General features: G+C 47.7%; 1 protein-coding gene across 7 annotated transcripts in view; it reads left to right on the plus strand.

Moving 5' to 3' along the window:
- LOC147095723 (complement C3-like) overlaps nucleotides 1-17,920 on the plus strand; it is a 165,086-nt gene that overhangs the window by 40,240 nt on the left and 106,926 nt on the right. For all 7 annotated transcript variants that reach the window (XM_085974769.1, XM_085974768.1, XM_085974771.1 and 4 more), the window contains exons 8-10: nucleotides 2,020-2,119; nucleotides 4,272-4,404; nucleotides 5,417-5,529. In XM_085974769.1, the coding sequence (XP_085830895.1) occupies nucleotides 2,020-2,119; nucleotides 4,272-4,404; nucleotides 5,417-5,529 (346 nt within the window). The remainder of the gene's footprint in view (nucleotides 1-2,019; nucleotides 2,120-4,271; nucleotides 4,405-5,416; nucleotides 5,530-17,920) is intronic.

Here is a 17,920-nt window from a genome sequence, read left to right on the forward strand (position 1 = left end):
ACTTGTGCTCCAGAACTAGCCGCGCCTCTAGCCAAGCTGTTCCAGTACAGCTATAACATTGGCATCTATCCGACAATGTGAAAAACTACCCAGGTATGTCCTGTCCACAAAAAGCAGGGCAAATCCAATCCAACCAATTACCGCCCCATCAGTCTACTCTCAATCATCAGCAAAGTGGTGGAAGGTATTGTCGACAGTGCTATCAACCAACACTTACTCACCAATAACCTGCGCACTGATGCCCAGCTTGGGTCCCACCAGGACCACTCAGCTCCAGACTTCATTACAGCCTTGGTCCAAACATGAACAAAAGAGCTGAATTCCAGAGGTGAGGTGAGAGTGACTGCTCTTGACATCAAGGCAGCATTTCACCGAGTGTGGCATCAAGGAGCCCTAGTTAAACTGAAGTCAATGGGAATCAGGGGGAAAACTCTCCACTGGCTGGAGTCATACCTAGCACAAAGGAAGATGGTTGTGGTGGTTGGAGGTCAGTCATCACAGCCCCAGGACATCGCTGCAGGAGTTTCTCAGGGCACTGTCTCAAGCCCAGCCATCTTCAGCTGTTCCATCAATGACCTTCCCTCCATCATAAGGTCAGAAGTGGGGATGTTCGCTGATGCCTGCACAGTGTTCAGTGCCATTCACAACTCCTCAGATGATGAAGCAGTCCATGTTTGCATGCAGCAAGATCTGGACGACATTCAGCCTTGGGCTGATAAGTGGCAAATAACATTTGCGCCACACAAGTGCCAGGAAATGACAATCTCCAACAAGCGAGCATCTAACGACCACTCCTTGACATTCAACTGCATTACCATCGCCGAATACCCCACCATCAATATCCTGGGAGTCACCATTGACCAGAAACTTGACTGGACCAGCCACATAAATACTGTGGCAACAACAGCAGGCTGTGTATTCTGTGGCGAGTGTCTCGCCTTCTGACTCCCCAAAGCCTTTCCACCATCTACAAGGCACAAGTCAGGAGTGTGATGGAATACTCGCCACTTGTCTGGATGAGTGCAGCTGCAACAACACTCAAGAAGTTCAACACCATCCAAGACAAAGCAGTCCGCTTGATTAGCACCCCATCCACCACCTTAAACCTTCACTTCAAGAGGGGAGGAAAGAACAAAAGGGATGGTCTGTGATAGGGTGGAAGATAGGAGTGGTTAAATGTTGCAAATGGGGATCAACAGCTGCCGTCTGGAAAATAGGGGCAGGTTTATGGTCTGAAATTGTTGAACTCAATGTTGAGTCCAGAAGGCTGTAGAGTGCCCAATCGAAAGATGAGGTGCTGTTCCTCGAGCTTACATTGAGCTTCAGTGGAACAGTGTAAGAGGCCAAGGTCGGAGAGGTCAGAGTGGGAGTGGAGCGGAGAATTAAAGTGACAGGCGGCCGGAAGCTCGGGGTCCCCCTTACGGACTGAACGGAGGTGTTCCGCAAAGCGGTCACCCAATCTGCATTTGGTCTCCCCAATGTAAAGGAGACTGCATCATGAGCAGTGAATACAGTATACTAAATTGTCCCTTTTCTTCTTTCCTCCCCTCCCCTCCCCCCTTTCCCTGCCCCTGCACCTGCTTAAAACCTGTTACATCTCCAACTTTTTCCGGTTCTGACGAAGGGTCACAGACCTGAAACGTTAACTCTGTTTCTCTCTCCACGGATGCTGCCCTGGCCTGCTGAGTGTTTCCAGCGTTTTCTGTTGTGATTTCAGATTTCCAGCACCCGCAGTATTTTGCTATTGAAATAATAGATGCGATCCTAGTCACAACCAGCTTTCTAAAGTATAATAGACGACGGGTTTGCTAGAACCTGCAAAAATCTTCAGATCATTTGTATTAAAATTATTGTAAGATTTTGTGTTCTCACTCTCCTCCCGAACATAAAAAAGAGAATTAAAAAAATCCATCTTAAAAAGAGCATAAATTGATCAATGCGTCATTTACTGAATGCAACGTCCAAACAATCCTGGCAACTCAGTAGAATCGCTTTATACTCCATTTATTTTTCTTGCAGTGATAAATTGGATGACTACCTTGACGGTAACGTGGCATTTGGGATGTCTACAACTTCTGGTCAGCAGATCCCGTTACCACAGTTACATCAAAACCTCCGTGTAAGTAAACAACTTTCTGATTTGCGCCACTGCCCAAGACAGTTTCAGCATATGCCCTTTAACCGTGCATGGAGAACGCAAAAGTGTAACTTCCACCACAATCTACTATCATTGGGAGCGAAATTGGACATGGGGAGGCAAAGCAGGCTGTATTGGATCGGTCACCCGGGAAACTCCCCGCCCCATATACAGTTCCATTGACTTCAATAGAATTGAATATCGGGTGTGTCATATAATGGGCAGCAAAATCGATTCTGCCTGTTTTCTGTCTCCGCTCATGTCCAATATTACCCCAGTTACCTTTACAGTAATAACCTCATCTGCCATGTGTCTGCCCATTTCACCAGTCTGTCTATGTCCTCTTGAAGCCTGTCCTCCTCACTGTTTACCAGATTTCCAAGTTTTGTGTCATCTGCAAACTTTGAAATTATGGTGTTTGTAGCCAAGTCCAGCTCATTAATATATATCAAAAAGAGCACTGGTCCTAATACTGATCCCTAGGGGACACCATTGTATACATTCCTCCAGTTTGAAAAATAACCGTTCACCACTATTCTCTGTTTCCTGTCCATTTGCTAATTGTGTATCAACGCTGCCACTGTCCCTTTAACCCCATGGGTTTTAGTTTTGGTCACAAGTCTATCATGTGGCACTTTATGAAACGCCTTTTGAAAGTCCATATACCCAACATTACCATCATGAACCCTCTCCACTATTTATCAAAGAACTCAATCACATTTGTTAGATACTATTTGCCTTTAACAAATCCGTGCTGGCTGTCCTTTATAGCAGGAAGTTTACAACTTAGTTATTAGCTCTTTTGAAAGGTGATAGAGAAAGTACACAAAGATTAGCAACTCAAAAAATTTGGGAATTCGTGTTAGCTCTAAGGGGGAAAAGTTCACCCCCTTAGCGCTGCCCGTTAGCGCTAATGCTGCGTTGAGACCATTACCGATAGGTTGAGGCAAGGCGAATCCAGCACGCACGCAAAATCGGGACCCCCATAGCGCTGCCGATAATAGCTATCGCTGGAGACCTCAACGCCAGGGAGATCGTGACGTCAGTGAGTGTGCAATACTCACTGAACACCCAATTCCCCAAATTGCTTTTAGCCACTTACCTCACCACCTGGAGTAAACACCGACAGAGTGTGCTGGCATGAAGCACCAAGAAGCCGGCTGCAGGGACGCTATTTAAGAGGATCATCAGTAATCACTCGCAGCTGTCAGGTTAGTGTAGTTTCAGTGGCTTTTTGTTAGATTCAGCTACTGCAAGAGTTTTATTGAGTAAGCTCAAGGTCCTTTTGTATCAGGAGTCTTGTGGCAAGTACAAAGTAGCTACATTAATTCTTCAAAGATTCAAACTGCAACACTTGGTAAGATCAATGGGGGCTCTACTGGCATGCCACCTCGCCCTCCAGGAGCTACGGCAGAGGGAGCATAGGCAGCAAGAAAGACTGGACCATGTACGCAGAGGGAGGAGGACGAGAAGGAAAAGAACGAGGAGGAAGAAGATGAAAAACAGGAGCGAGGGTGGAGGCAGCCGGATAATTGGGCTTCTGGATGGGCGGTCCGTGATGTGCCGCCTCCCTCCACATAGTACGGCAGACTTGTGGCGAGGGCCTCCTACCAGTTGGTGGGTACAGGACTGTCTGCCTTCTGTCCAGCGCTAAAACCAATGTCTCCAAAGCTTAACGGCAAAACCTGCGGGCTCTCTCCCTGGGGCAGCCATCGGCCGTGAGGATTTGTTAATACTGTAAGTGCTCCTTCCCCTTCTTCATATGGTTGTTGAGGCAGCTGCACAGCCAACAATGCTGAGAATGAGGGGTTGTAGCATAAATGAATCTCCGGTTTATGTTGTGAAAAAGCCTGTAGCAATCATGAGCTGCGATTAGACTGCACCCGATATTAGGCCAGCCTTTAAGTGTAGCGCCAATGAGCTTGGGTTTTTAAACTTGGTTTAAGACTCCAATCATTTTATTGAGTAGTGAGGATGAATTTTGTGTGCAGTCTATAGCATTTTCACCTGGCACTAGTTCATCATCTTTTGTCCTAACACCGCCCATTCCTTGGCTATACAAATTTCTAGCCCTAAGTCTTAAAATGTGCCATTTGGGTAGAAGTAAACTAGATGTCTCGATTTCCACTCTTAGATACAGGGCGGCACAGTCCGCGTGATTTTACATACTATAGCTCTTATCGAGAGCATAAAACAGAATGGAGGGATGGACGAGTTCAATGGAGCCACTTTGTATATTATAGCAGAGGTGACGGACAGAAGTAGTGGTAAGTAATATCTGTATAGAACTGAACATTTTTGTTCATATTTTAAATAATCACCAATGCTAAATACTTTATATGTCTCTCATCAATGTTCCACGTGTACACTGACAACAGCCAGCTCTTCACCACCACCACCACCCTCGACCCCTCCACTGCCTTTGATTTCTCATGTTGATTGTCTGAGTAGGAATTTCCTCCAACTAAACCTTGGGAACCCCGAGGCCACCACCTTCGGTCCCCGCCACATACCCTGTTCCCTAGCCACCGACTCCATCCCTCTCCCTGGCCACTGTCTGACGTTGAACCAGACCGCTCACCACCTCAGCTTCCTATTAGACCCTGAGCTGAGCTCCCCACCCCATATCCTCTCCCTCACTTCCATACCTCCGGAACATCGCCCGTCTCCGCATCTGCTGCTGAAACCCTCATCCATGCTTCTGTTACCTCCAGACTCGACTATTCCAAAGCCCTCCTGGCCAGCCTCTCACCTTCCATCCTCTGTAAACCAAATCTCTGCTGACCTTATCCAAAGTCGCACCAAGTCCCATTCACCCTCTGCTCGCTGATCTACATTGGCTCCCGGTCGAGCAATGCCATGAATTTAAAATTCTCATCCTTATGTACAAATCCCTCCATGGCCTCATCCCTCCTTATCTCTGAAAACCTCCGCCAGCCCCACAACCCTCTGAGAACTCTGGATTGCTCCAAATCTGGCCTCTTGCGCATTCCCGATTCCTTTGTTCCGCTACTGACGGCCGTGCCTTCAGCTGCCGAAAGCCTAAGCTCTGGAATTCCCTCCCTAATCCTGTCTGCCTCTCTACCTCTCTCTCCTCCTTTAAGACTCTCCTTAAAACCTCCCTCTTTGACCAAGCTTTTGGTCACCTGTCCTGATATCTCCTTATGTGCCTCAGTGTCAATTTTTATCCGATAACACTCCTGTAAAACACCTTGAGATGTTTTACTACATTAAAGGCGCTGTATAAATGCAAGTTGTCATTGTTATTTTTCCATGCAGGACATACTGAAAGGAGGACACTGGACAACATAACGTTTCGACTCTCACCCTATACTGTTAGCTTATCAACCATAAAACCCTATTTTACACCGGGAGCTGAATTTTACTTACTGGTACATATACATTTATCACAGCGTGTTATATATATGTGTGTGTACGCGCATAAGTTAATAAGTACTGTGCAACTGAAACCAATTTGGATCAGTCCCTCGCTAACAAGTTGCACTGTCAGTATATGCCGAGGAAAGTCAACTGATTAACATACATCAACCACAATGTTAATGCAGTGGTACTAACACAGGTAAGTCATATCGTAAGTGGATTCTCAGACTCCTTTTATTAACCTCGTGAATTATATTGCCATATGTGCAGTCAACTGTATACCTTATGGCGCTTGTATAGAGATACCCCTCGCCTACAGCCTAGGCTCTGTCACATGTACACCGTAAAGTTCCTCCATTCACAATCCTCACGTGCCTCATCTCAAAAATGCAATCAACTCCCCTCCTGCCGATCCCACAGGAGTGAAATTGGACATGGACATGGACTTACCAGGAGACCTGCACCGCCAACAGCGAATGCAGTTTACTAGTTCAGAGGAGGCACACAGAAATTTCTGTCTGACATAGAATTTACATAGAGGCAGAAGGGTTTGAGGCCTGGGAAGAGGTGAATGGGCAGGTGCTACACCTCCTGTGTCCGCATGCGAAGGTGCAAGGGGGAAGGTCACTTGGAAGCTGGGGTGGTGGAAGAGTGGACCAGAGTGTCCTAGAGGGAATGGTCCCTCCAGAAAGCACAGAGGACAGGGGAAGGGGGGCAATATATTTGGTGGAAGGATCATATTGCAGGTGGAAGAAATGGTCGACTTGCCTAAAGGGGAGGCTGGTGGGATGTAAGGTGAGACCTGGGGGACCCCGCATTCAAAGACGCAACAGGCCGTGGCACGTAAGTCGGCTGATTTCTTTTCCCCGCCCGCCACCTCCCCTTTACTTAGCGCCCCGCGAGCCTCCTGCTGCTCTGTTCCCGCCCCTTGAATCGGTTGCTCTCGTCGCCCAGCGCAGATTCAGGGGGCACGGGTCAATTTTACAGGTGGGGCGAAGATGGGGCGCTGCGCACAGTGTCGTCATCACCCGCGCAGCGGAGCGGGGCACTACCGGTTACTGCCGCCGCTAAACCCCCCCCTCCCCCCCCCCCCGCATTTAGCGGGAGTTGATAGCGGTGCCGGGCCCGGGCGAGAAGTCATTCGCGCCCCGCTAACGAGAGGCGCATATGCACCAAATTTCTAGCCCTAATTAGAATCTTGCAGAGACAGAAGTGCAGGAAGGGAAGGGAGGAATCAGAGAAGGACTAACTAATGGTGCACAAAGGGTGTGGACGGGAGCGGCGGCAGCGGAGGCGGCATAAAGGGAGCACCGGAGAAGGCCCAGAACCACAGAACGGACCTGAGTGGGAATCGACGGCGGAGGCAACAATTTTAAAATGGAGTGACATCACAGGACAGCAAATAGGTGATTGGTTGGTGAGTATTACAGCTCTTTAGCTCTCTAAGTTAGGTAAGTGGATTAAATTCAGAACTGGGAGAGTATTAACTGCTATGACTTTATTAAATTAATAATTTAAACTAAATGGGGGAAAAATTCAGTATCACCCCGTTTGGGGCGCCATTATCGGCGGTGCGCAAAATTTAGCGCCTGGCGCTAATTATCGCCTCCGACGGCAAACTTGGCTTTTATCGCCCCTGGAGGTGATTGGAGCGCTAAATCAGGCGCTTCACACCTGTCTTAAGGCGCAAAGGCCCAGGAGCGAGGCGCCAACCCAGAGCGCTGGCAAAGCAAGGAAGGGCAAATCAAAATAAACCTGCAAAGTGCTGCTCAGTACTCAAAACTCCTTCACACAGCGTTGAATCTCTCCAGAAGTCTCTCTCTCTCTCTCTCAGAATGCGTGGTGCAAAAATGTCACCGACAAAAAAAGGCAGGAAGCGGTCGCCTTTAAATAGCGCTCCCCTAGTCCCTTTCTGACAGCATAACACTCCCCTCAACCTGTCATTGCTAGCGGCAGGCAGTAAGGGAGGGGGCGCCACTCAATATCTGGTCCAGGGCGCTAACGGGGCGTTGCGCAATCGACTGACGTCACGATCTGCCGGCGCAGGAAAACATGGCGGTAGTGTTTAGTGCCGCCGCAAAATGTCTAGTTAATTTCGCGAGTGACGCAAATATCGCCGCGCCCGGGCGCTAGTTGTTTTGCACCCCAATTGGCCCCCTCTTAAGGCGCTAACGGGAGGCACAAACAACTGAATTTTTCCCCCAATAAAACTAAAAATTATAACAAAAATAATCATTTTGAATAAAAACTGTAACTAATTATATAAATAAAATAAGGTTAGATAGAGGTGGCGGTGCAGGTGGTGTGTCGTAGCTGCAGCATATGAGAGTTGGTGGAGACCAACGAGATCCTGAGCAACCACATCTGCGGTAAGTGCCCGCAGCGCGAGAAACTTCGGCTCAGAGTTGTTGAGCTGGAGTCTGAGCTGCAGACATTGCGATGCATCAGGGCGGGGGAGAGTTACCTGGACACTTTGCTCCAGGAGGCAGTCACACACCTTAGGTACTTTAGAGTTCGTCAATGGTCAGGCACAGGCGGGTGTGACTGTGAGTCAGGAAGGTATGGGGACCCAGGATGTAGTGATGGAGGAGACTCAGCCCTGGACCTTGTTCAACAGGTACGAGGTACTTTCTACCTGTATGGATGAGAACAAGGACTGCAGGGAGGATGGGCAAACTGACCACAGCACGGTGGTACACCATCCAAGTGGGGGGAGAAGGAAGGGATGTGGTAGTGGTAGGCAACAGTATAAGTCAGGGGGATAGATCCTGTTCTCTGCTGCTTCTACAGGGAGTACCGAAGGCCCGGTGCCAGGGTGAAAGACATCTCCTCCTGGCTGGAGAAGAACTTGGAGTGGGAGGGGGAGGATCCAGTTGTTGTGGTCCACGCAGGAACCAACGACATAGGTACAACTAAGGACAAAGTTCTGCTGAGGGAGTTTGAGGAGCTAGGATCCAAATTAAAAAGCAGCACCTCAAAGGTAATAATCTTTGGATTGCTTCCAGAGCCATGCGCAAATTGGCATAGGGACAAACAGATTTGAGGTTTAAATGCGTGACTCAAAGAGTGCTGTGGGAGGAAGGGGTTTCGGTTCATGGGGCACTGGCACCAGTACAGGGGAAAGAGGGAGCTGTTCCATTGGAAAGGGCTCCACTTAAACCAGGCTGGGACAAGTGCCCTGGTGAATCGAATAACTAGGGCTGTAGATAGGGCTTTAAACCAAAAAGGCCGGGGGAGGGAGCAGGTGAGGGGAAAATTAGTAATCTAAAGAGAAAAGTCAAGGAAATAGAGCAGTGTAGTGATTTGGGTAAAAATAAGCAGTGTGGGACAGGAAGGGACAGAGGGCTAAAAATTCGGTGGGTAGCGCCACCAGTTAGCGCCTAAAGAGGGCAGTCAGTGGCTTTAGCGCCACTGGCCACGCCTCCCGCGATATTCAGCTGGGGTGCTACTGGCTGTGTTAACCTATTGCGCTGCGCCGCCTCCGATGACGTTATTGGAGTGCGCAGCGCCCGGCTACCGCCCCGATCCCGATATTAGGCAGCGACCGCCTCTGTAGCGCCGTACACAAATGGCGCCCGGTACCTGTGGCGGCAGAGGCGCAACTTAAGGTGGAGGTGCGCGGCGGCCGTTTTTTCTGGCGACCGCCAGCCAGCACCTCTGTCCCCGGCCTCCTGATCGTCCCCCGCGGTATTGCCGGCTGTTTTCCGAGAGCCTGGCACCGAGGAGAAGTGCCGGGCTCTTTTGCCGGCAGTCGCAATCGGGCATCGTGCTGGTGCAGGCCCCTCCCCCTTAAGAACGGGAGGAGGGCCTGCAGTACCGCAGCACGCCGTGCCGCAGCATGTGGCACTGCGGCACGTTGCGCTGCGATATTCAGTGTGAACACCCCATGAGGGACGTGGGGCGCCTTGAGCAGTGCCCCGCGTCCCTCAGTGGGCGTTCACACTGAATTTCCGGTGGTCACTCCTGCTCCGAACGTGGCGGTAATTTTTGCGCCCACGTGATCTGGGCGCCCCGCTTGCGCCTCCAACGAATTTTTAGCCCAGAGAGTTTAATGGTAAAAGTGCATCAGCAAATAAGGTCAAAGCAGGGAATAATGGTAAAAAGTTAAAATTAAAGGCTTTTTATCTGAATGCACAAGTATCCATAACAAGATAGACGAAATAGTGGCACAAATAGAGATAAATGAGTTTGATATAATAGCCATTACAGAGACATGGTTGCAAGATGACCAAGGTTAGGATTTAAATATTCCAGGGTACTTGATGTTTTAAAAGACAGGCAGGCTAGAACAGGAGGTGGGGTAGCCTGGTAATTAAGGATGAATTAAGGACAGTAGCGAGAAAGGATCTCGGCTCGGAAGATCAGGAAGTAGAATCAGTATGGGTGGAGATAAGAAATAACAAGGGTCAGGAAACAGTGGTGGGAGTAGTTTTTAGGTCCCCTAAGAGTAGCTATACTGTACGACAGAGTATTAATCGAGAAATAATCGGAGCTTGTAACAAAGGTAATGCAATAATCATGGGGAACTTTAATCTTCATATAGATTGGACAAATCAAATTGGCAAGGGTAGTTTGGAGGACGAGTTCATAGAATGCATTCAAGACAGTTTCCTAGAACAATATGTTATGGAACCAACCAGGGAACAGGCTATTTTAGATCTAGTTTTGTGTAGTGAGACAGGGTTAATTAGTAATCTCATACTAAAGGATCCTCTGGGCAGAGTGATCATAATATGATAGAATTTCACATCAAGTTTGAGAGTGACATTCTTAAATCCAAAACTAGAGTCTTAAAGTTAAATAAAGCCAATTATGTAGGTATGAGGGACGAGTTGGCTAAGGTAAATTGGGTAACGAGATTAAAAGCTATGATGGCAGATAAGCAATGGAAAACATTTAAAGAAATATTCCAATATTCGCAACGAATATACATTCCATTGAGAAATAAAAATCCACAGGAAAAGTGGTCCAACCGTGGCTAACTAAAGAAGTTAAGGATAGTATTAGATTAAAAGAAGACACTTATAATGTTGTGAAAAATAGTAGTAAGCCTGGATTGGGAGAGCTTCAGAAACCAGCAAAGGAGGACCAAAAATTTGATAAAAAGGGAAAATATGGAATATGAGAGTAAATTAGCAAGAAATATAAGAACAGATTGTTAGAGCTTCTTCAAGAATGTAAAAAGGACGAGAGTAGCAAGAGCAAGCGTTGGCCCCTTAGAGACTGAGACAGGGGAAATTATTTTGGGGAACAAGGAAATGGCAGTGACCTTAAATAAATATTTTGTATCTGTCTTCACAGTAGAAGACACAAAATATATATCAAAAATAGTGGGGAACCAAGGGGCTAATAAAAGTGAGGAACTTGAAGTAATTAATATCAATAGAGAAAAAGTACTAGGGAAACTAATGGGACTAAAAGCCAACAAATCCCCTGGACCTGATGGACTACATCCTAGGGTTCTAAAAGAGGTGGCTGCAGAGATAGTGGATGTATTGGTTGTGATCTTCCGAAATTCCCTAGATTCTGGAAAGGTCCCAATGGATTGGAAGGTAGCTAATGTAAGCCCGCTATTCAAGAAAGGAGGGAGAGAGAAAACAGGGAACTACAGGCCAGTTAGCCTGACATCAGTCATCGGGAAAATGCTGGAATCCATTGTCAAGGAAGTGGTATCAGGGCACTTAGCAAATAATAATAGGATTAGGCACTGTCAACATGATTTTATGAAAGGAGAATAGTGTTTGACAAATTTATTGGAGATTTTTGAGGATGCAACTAGCAGAATAGATAAGGGGGAACCAGTGGATGTAGTGCATTTGAATTTTCAGAAGGCATTCGATAAGGTGCCACACAAGAGGTTATTAAACAAAATTAGGGCTCATGGGATCGGGGGTAAGACACTAGCATGGATTGAGGATTGGTTAACAGACAGAAAACAGAGAGTAGGAATAAACGGGTAATTTTCGGGTTGGCAGGCTGTAACCAGTGGGGTACCGCAAGAATCAGTGCTTGGGCCTCAGCTACTCACAATCTACATCAATGATTTGGATGAGGGGACCAAATGTAATATATCGAAGTTTGTTGATGATACAAAGCTGGGTGGGAATGTAAGTTGTGAGGAGGATGCAAAGAGGCTGCAAGGGGATATAGACATGCTAAGTGAGTGGGCAAGAACATGGCAAATGGAATATAATGTGGAGAAATGTGAAGTTATCCACTTTGGTTGGAAAAATAGAAAAGCAGAGTATTTTTTAAATGATGAGAGATTGGGAAATGTTGGTGTTCAGAGGGACCTGGGTGTCCTTGTACACGAATCACTGAAAGTTAACATGCAGGTACAGCAAGCAATTAGGAAAGCAAATGGTATGTTGGCCTTTATTACAAGAGGATTTGACTATAAGAGTAAAGACGTCTTACTGTAATTATATAGGGCACTGGTGAGACCACACCTGGAGTATTGTGTACAGTTTTGGTCTCCTTACCTAAGGAAGGATATACTTGCCATAGAAGGAGTGCAACGAAGGTTCACCAGACTGGGATGGGGGGATTGTCCTATGAGGACAGATTGAGTAGACTAGGCCTATATTCTCTAGAGTTTAGAAGAACGAGAGGCAATCTCATTGAAACATATAAAATTCTTACAGGGTGTTAGATCCGTGATTCTGAGAGTATGATGTTTTTCAATAACCACACGGATGCTGTAACTTAACAATCAACAGGTGTTTACTGGAGGAGGGTAGTCTCAAGACTGGGGTACAGAGGCATGTTCAAGGCTTATATACAGGTGTGGTCACTGCCGGTACTACAGTATACAGGAGCTGTAAAAGTAGTTCTCTCTTAAAGGTACATACACTACAATTCCTCCCCTTTTAGATTAGTAGTACCTATAATATTCAAATAACAATTAACACTTTAACATGTACATTAAACAACAATAGTCCATTTATAGATTCAGTCTTTGGGGCGGCTTCCTGCCCCTTTCGGGATAGCGCCTTTCCTGAGGTTCTTGTTCTTGGTGCGGAGGCGATTCTGGCCCCTTTTCATCGGTTAGTTCATCGGGTTCCACTGCTACTGGTTCTGAGGTAGATGCTACCGGTATGTCGCGTTCATCCCCAGGTACACAAGACATGGGGTTGACTCGTTCCTGTGACGCTAAGATCTGATCAACGTGGCGTCTCACAATGTTCTCCCCGACATCCACCGTGTACATTAATGGCCCCTGCCTTGTGCATATCGTTCCGGGTTGCCATTTCTCTGTTCGGTAGTCACGGGCCAAGGCTGGTTTTCCTACGTTGAAGCTTCTTGTCGGCTTCTCATTGATGTGCTGGAATTGTTTATCCTCAACATTTCTTCGCACATTTGGTCTGAGCAAGTCCAGACGAGATCTCAACCTTCGGTGAAAGAACATCATGGCCGGGGTCTGGTTGGTAACTGCATGTGTCGCGTTTCGGTAGGCTAATAAGAAATTGTCCACCTTATGCTGTAGTGGAATTTCATCGTCGCACATGGTATTTATCGCCTTCTTACAGGTTTGTATGAACCTCTCAGCCAATCCATTTGTGGCTGGATGATACGGGGCGGATGTGTAATGCCTTACCCCATTCCTTCTCATAAATTTTCGAAATTCTTCGGACACAAACTGTGGTCCATTATCAGAGCAAATCTGCTCTGGCAAGCCGTTTCTGGCAAATATGGTCCGTAGCACTGCAATCGTATTCTCTGTAGTGGTTGAGGACATTTTTATCACCTCAGGCCACTTCGAATGAGCACCCACTGCTATTAAGAACATTGAGTCCATGAATGGACCAGCGAAATCAATATGCACCCGTTGCCATGGAGAGGAGGGCCACTCCCATGGGTGTAGAGGGGCATGTGGTGGTGCATTTTGGACTTTCTGGCATCCTGAGCAGCTCTTGGTTAGGTCTTCGATTTGTTGATCGATTCCCAGCCACCACTCATAAGCCCTAGCAAGGCTTTTCATTTTCACTCCCCCCAGATGGCCTTCATGTAGCTCATTTAGCACTCTCTCCCTTAACTTGGGTGGAATCACCACTCTGGATCCACACATCACTGTCCCCTGGCATACCGACAGCTGTTCTCTTCTGGATGAGAATGCTGGCAACAGTGAGTCGCCATGTGTTGGCCATCCCCTTACCGTCAAATCATATACCCGAGACAGCGTCGGATCATTGCGGGTCTCCTTCTCTATATCCGCGTCCATTACTGGCAATCGTTCAATTATTGACGAATAAAATATCTCGATAGGGTCCACTGCTGGTGCTTCCTCCACAGTAGGCAGTGGCAGGCGCGATAGCCCATCAGCGTTTCCATGCTGTTTCGTGCCTTTATATTCTATTTCATATTGATTCGCTCCTAGAAACAGGGACCATCTTTGTAACCGTTGTGCAGTCATCACTGGAACGCCCTTCTTAGGATTAAAGATGGAGACAAGTGGTTGGTGGTCAGTCAGCAAGGTGAACTTCTGCCCATGCAGATAGTGGTTGAATTTTTTTGCTCCCCATACTAGGCTGAGGGCCTCCCTGTCAATCTGGGCGTAGTTGCGCTCGGCTGAGGTTAGTGACCGAGACGCAAAGGCTACTGGCCTCTCCAACCCGTCTGGGAATTTGTGGGACAGCACCGCTCCAATACCATAGGGTGATGCATCACATGCCAAACGAATTGGTAGTGCTGGGTTGAAATGGACCAACACCTCTTTTGATGTGATCAATTCTTTACACTTCTGGAAAGCTCGTCTACGTTCGTCATTCCACTTCCATGGTACCCCTGTTTGCAGTAGGGTGTTCAGTGGGTGTAATACCGTGGACAAATTTGGTAAGAACTTATGGTAGTAGTTTACCAGCCCGAGGAACGACCTCAGTTGTGACGCATTTTCCGGTGCTGGAGCCTTGAATATTGCCTCAATCTTTTCAGGGGACTTGTGTAACCCCTCTTCATCGATGACGTGGCCACAATACGACATCTGCTTCTGGAAAAACTCACACTTGTGGCGATTAGCTCGTAGCCCATATTCCTTTAATCTGGTTAGCACCTTCTCCAAGTTGGCGAGGTGATCACTGTCATTTTCGCCCGCGACCAGGGTGTTGTCCAAATAACACTGGGTCCCTGGAATCCCTTGCAGGACTTGATCCATTGCCCTTTGCCAAATAGCCGGAGCCGATGCTACCCTGAACACCAGCCGGTTGTATTGATAGAGACCTTTATGAGTGTTAATCGTAAGGTATTGTTTTGAGGCTTCTTCTGCCTCCATTTGCAAGTACGCCTGGGCTAGATCAATTTTGGTGAAGCGTTTACCTCCAGATAGCGAGGCGAAAATATCCTCAATTCGTGGAAGCAGATATTGTACCATGTGAAGGACTGGGTTCACCGTCACCTTAAAATCCCCACAGATGCGGACCTTCTTTGGTTCCCCAGGCGTATTACTCAACGACCTCTTCATTACAGGATCAATGGGTGTAGCCCACTCGCTTCAGTCTACTTTGGACAGTACTCCTGAACGTTCCAACCCTTCCAGCTCTGCTTCGACGGCTGGTCTGATCGCATAAAGCACTGGTCTGGCCTTAAGAAACTTTGGGCTTGCATTTTCCTCTATTTTAATCGTTGCTGTTATGCCTTTTAGTGTTCCGAGTCCCTCCTGGAACACTTCTTTTGCATCAGTTAGCATTCTTGACAGTCGTCCAGGTGTGACGTCGTCATCCTTCTTGGCCTCAACCTTCAGTGCCTGTATGGAATGCCAATCTAATTGTATCTCCCGGATCCATTCACGTCCTAGCAGTGGTGGTCCTCCATCTGGCAATACATATATATCCATTTTAGGTATTTCCTGGCCTTTATATACCACTTTCACCCTTATTTTTCCTTTGGGGTAGACTTTTTGCCCCGTGTACGTCTTCAAGACGATCTCTGTAGCTTTCAAGGGTATATGTGAAAATAGCCGCTTGTATTCCCTTTGGTTTATGACTGTTAGGGCTGATCCTGTGTCCAATTCCATTTTCACTTGGACTCCGTCTATCTTGAGTGTAACCCAGATAGTCTGGTGATCCTCCATTTTGGTTACCTTATGTTGTTTCAGACAACCCAGCTCCTTGCTTCCGGAGTCTGTGTCACTTTTCTGTTCGTCTGAACTACTGTCCATCACCTGGTGTACCTTTTTGTACTTCTCCTGTGGAGATTTCTCACTGTTGGTTTTCTTCCCAGACCTGCAGACTCTTGCTATGTGTCCTGCTTTTCCACACTGTCTGCACACTTGGTCCTTGAACCAACAATCCTTCTGGTCATGTGTTGTTCTGCCACAGCGATAGCACTTCCCTGTTCCATAGGACATTTCATTGGTGCCATATTCTTGCGGTCTCCATTGTATCTCTGCAGCGCCCCTTGCGGCTGCTTCGTGTGCTACTGCCATACTGAAAGCCTTGTCCAGCGTAAGATCCTTTTCTGATAGAAGCCGTTTCTGGGTTCCTTAACTTTGCAGCCCACACACAAACTTGTCTCTTAACGTATCTGCTAGTCCCGCTCCAAACTGGCAGTGTTTCGATAGCTTGCGCAGTTCCATTAGGTACTCAGCATTGCTTTCGTCTTTGTGTTGGTTCCTTTTATGGAACTTAAATCGTTCTACTATCAGCAGCAGTGTGGGGTTTAAGTGGTCCTGTAGGATTTCTACGATGCTTTCGAAATTCTTGTTCACCAGCTTCTCTGGGGTTATTAGGTTTCGCAGTAACCCATAAGTTTTTGCACCCATGGAATTTAACAAAACCAGTGCTTTCCTAGCATCTGGCAGTTCACTCGCCCTGCAGTACACCTCAATACGTTCCACATATGTCGCCCAATCTTCGACTTCATTGTCGAATGTAGAGATACTGCCACTCTTCGGCATCCCCGGGTGTGATTTAGCTGGCACAAAATGGCATCTGCCACGCTTTCCTTCCTTCCCGCGCTCGCCCTTCTTCTCCGCTGTGGCTTCTAAAAATGGCATCTCCCGCGCTCTTCCTTCTTCTCCGCGGCTGAATGGCATCTCCCGCGCTCTCCCTTCTTCTCCCCGCGGACACTGTTCAGCCCTTGAGCCCTGGCTGTGCTCTGCGCGTTCTTTTTTTTTTGTGCGCCTTTCCCGTTTCCGCCGCTCGGTCCTGAACCCGGCTGTTGCTTTACCCTCTCTCTCTCCGTTTTGTTTTTCCTCAACGCCGCTCGGTTTTCAACCCCCGGCCGCGCCCTGTGCACTTCACCCTCTGTCTTACCCTGTCGACGCTGCTCGGCTTTCTCTCTGCCGTCGGTCGGCTCCAGCCGCCGCTGTCCGGGAAGGGTCTGCGCTGTACCTGTCGTCAGTCTATTGCTGATCGTCGTGGCTGGGGAACCAAGCCCGGCTCTCCACAGCCTCCCCTGCGATGTTCACTCTCTGCCGGACAACTGGGCGGCTGCTCGTGGTCGACGCCCGTGTTTCTGGCCTTGACTTTCTTCCACCGCCCCCCCGGAGCGAATCCTCGAAGGGAAATGCAGAGTTGCAGGTAGATTCGAATCGACACTCGTCGCCACTGTTAGATCCGTGATTCTGAGAGTATGATGTTTTTCAATAACCACACGGATGCTGTAACTTAACAATCAACAGGTGTTTACTGGAGGAGGGTAGTCTCAAGACTGGGGTACAGAGGCATGTTCAAGGCTTATATACAGGTGTGGTCACTGCCGGTACTACAGTATACAGGAGCTGTAAAATAGTTCTCTCTTAAAGGTACATACACTACACAGGGCTTGACAGGGAGGATGTTTCACCTGGCTGGGAAGTCTAGAACCAGGGGTCACAGTCACAGAATAAGGGGTCGGCCATTTAGGACTGAGATGAGGAGATATTTCTTCACTCAGAGGGTGGTGAATCTTTGGAATTCTCTACCCCAGAGGGCTGTGGAGGCTCAGTCATTGAATATATTCAAGACAGAGATCGATAGATTTTTGGATATTAAGGCAATCAAGGGATATGTGGATAGTGCAGGAAAGTGGAGTTGAGGCAGAAGATCAGCCACGATCTTATTGAATGGCAGAGCAGGCTCGAGGGGCCAAATGGCCTACTCCTGCTCCTATTTCTTATGTTCTTATATGTTCTTATGCATGGGACATTGTGCAGCGCTGCACCACTACAGCCCCGCCTGCGTCCTTTAGCGCTCCAGGAAGGAAATGGAGCGCTTGAATTAATTTTGAAAAAGCTGGGAATCATTAGCGCCTGTCACTAAGTTTCCCAGCTTTCAAAAGTTAGCGCCCCAAACGGGGCGATACTAAATTTCTCCCCCAATATTTTTTTAAATGGTGAGAAACTATTAAATGTTGGTATTCAGAGAGATTTAGGTGTCCTCGTACAGGAAACACAGAGTTAGCATGCAGGTACAGCAAGCTATTAGG

The sequence above is a fragment of the Somniosus microcephalus genome, unplaced genomic scaffold (genome assembly GCF_052327205.1).
Source record: "Somniosus microcephalus isolate GS21.2 unplaced genomic scaffold, FLI_Smic_1.0 unresolved_chr1, whole genome shotgun sequence".
NCBI lineage: Eukaryota > Metazoa > Chordata > Chondrichthyes > Squaliformes > Somniosidae > Somniosus > Somniosus microcephalus.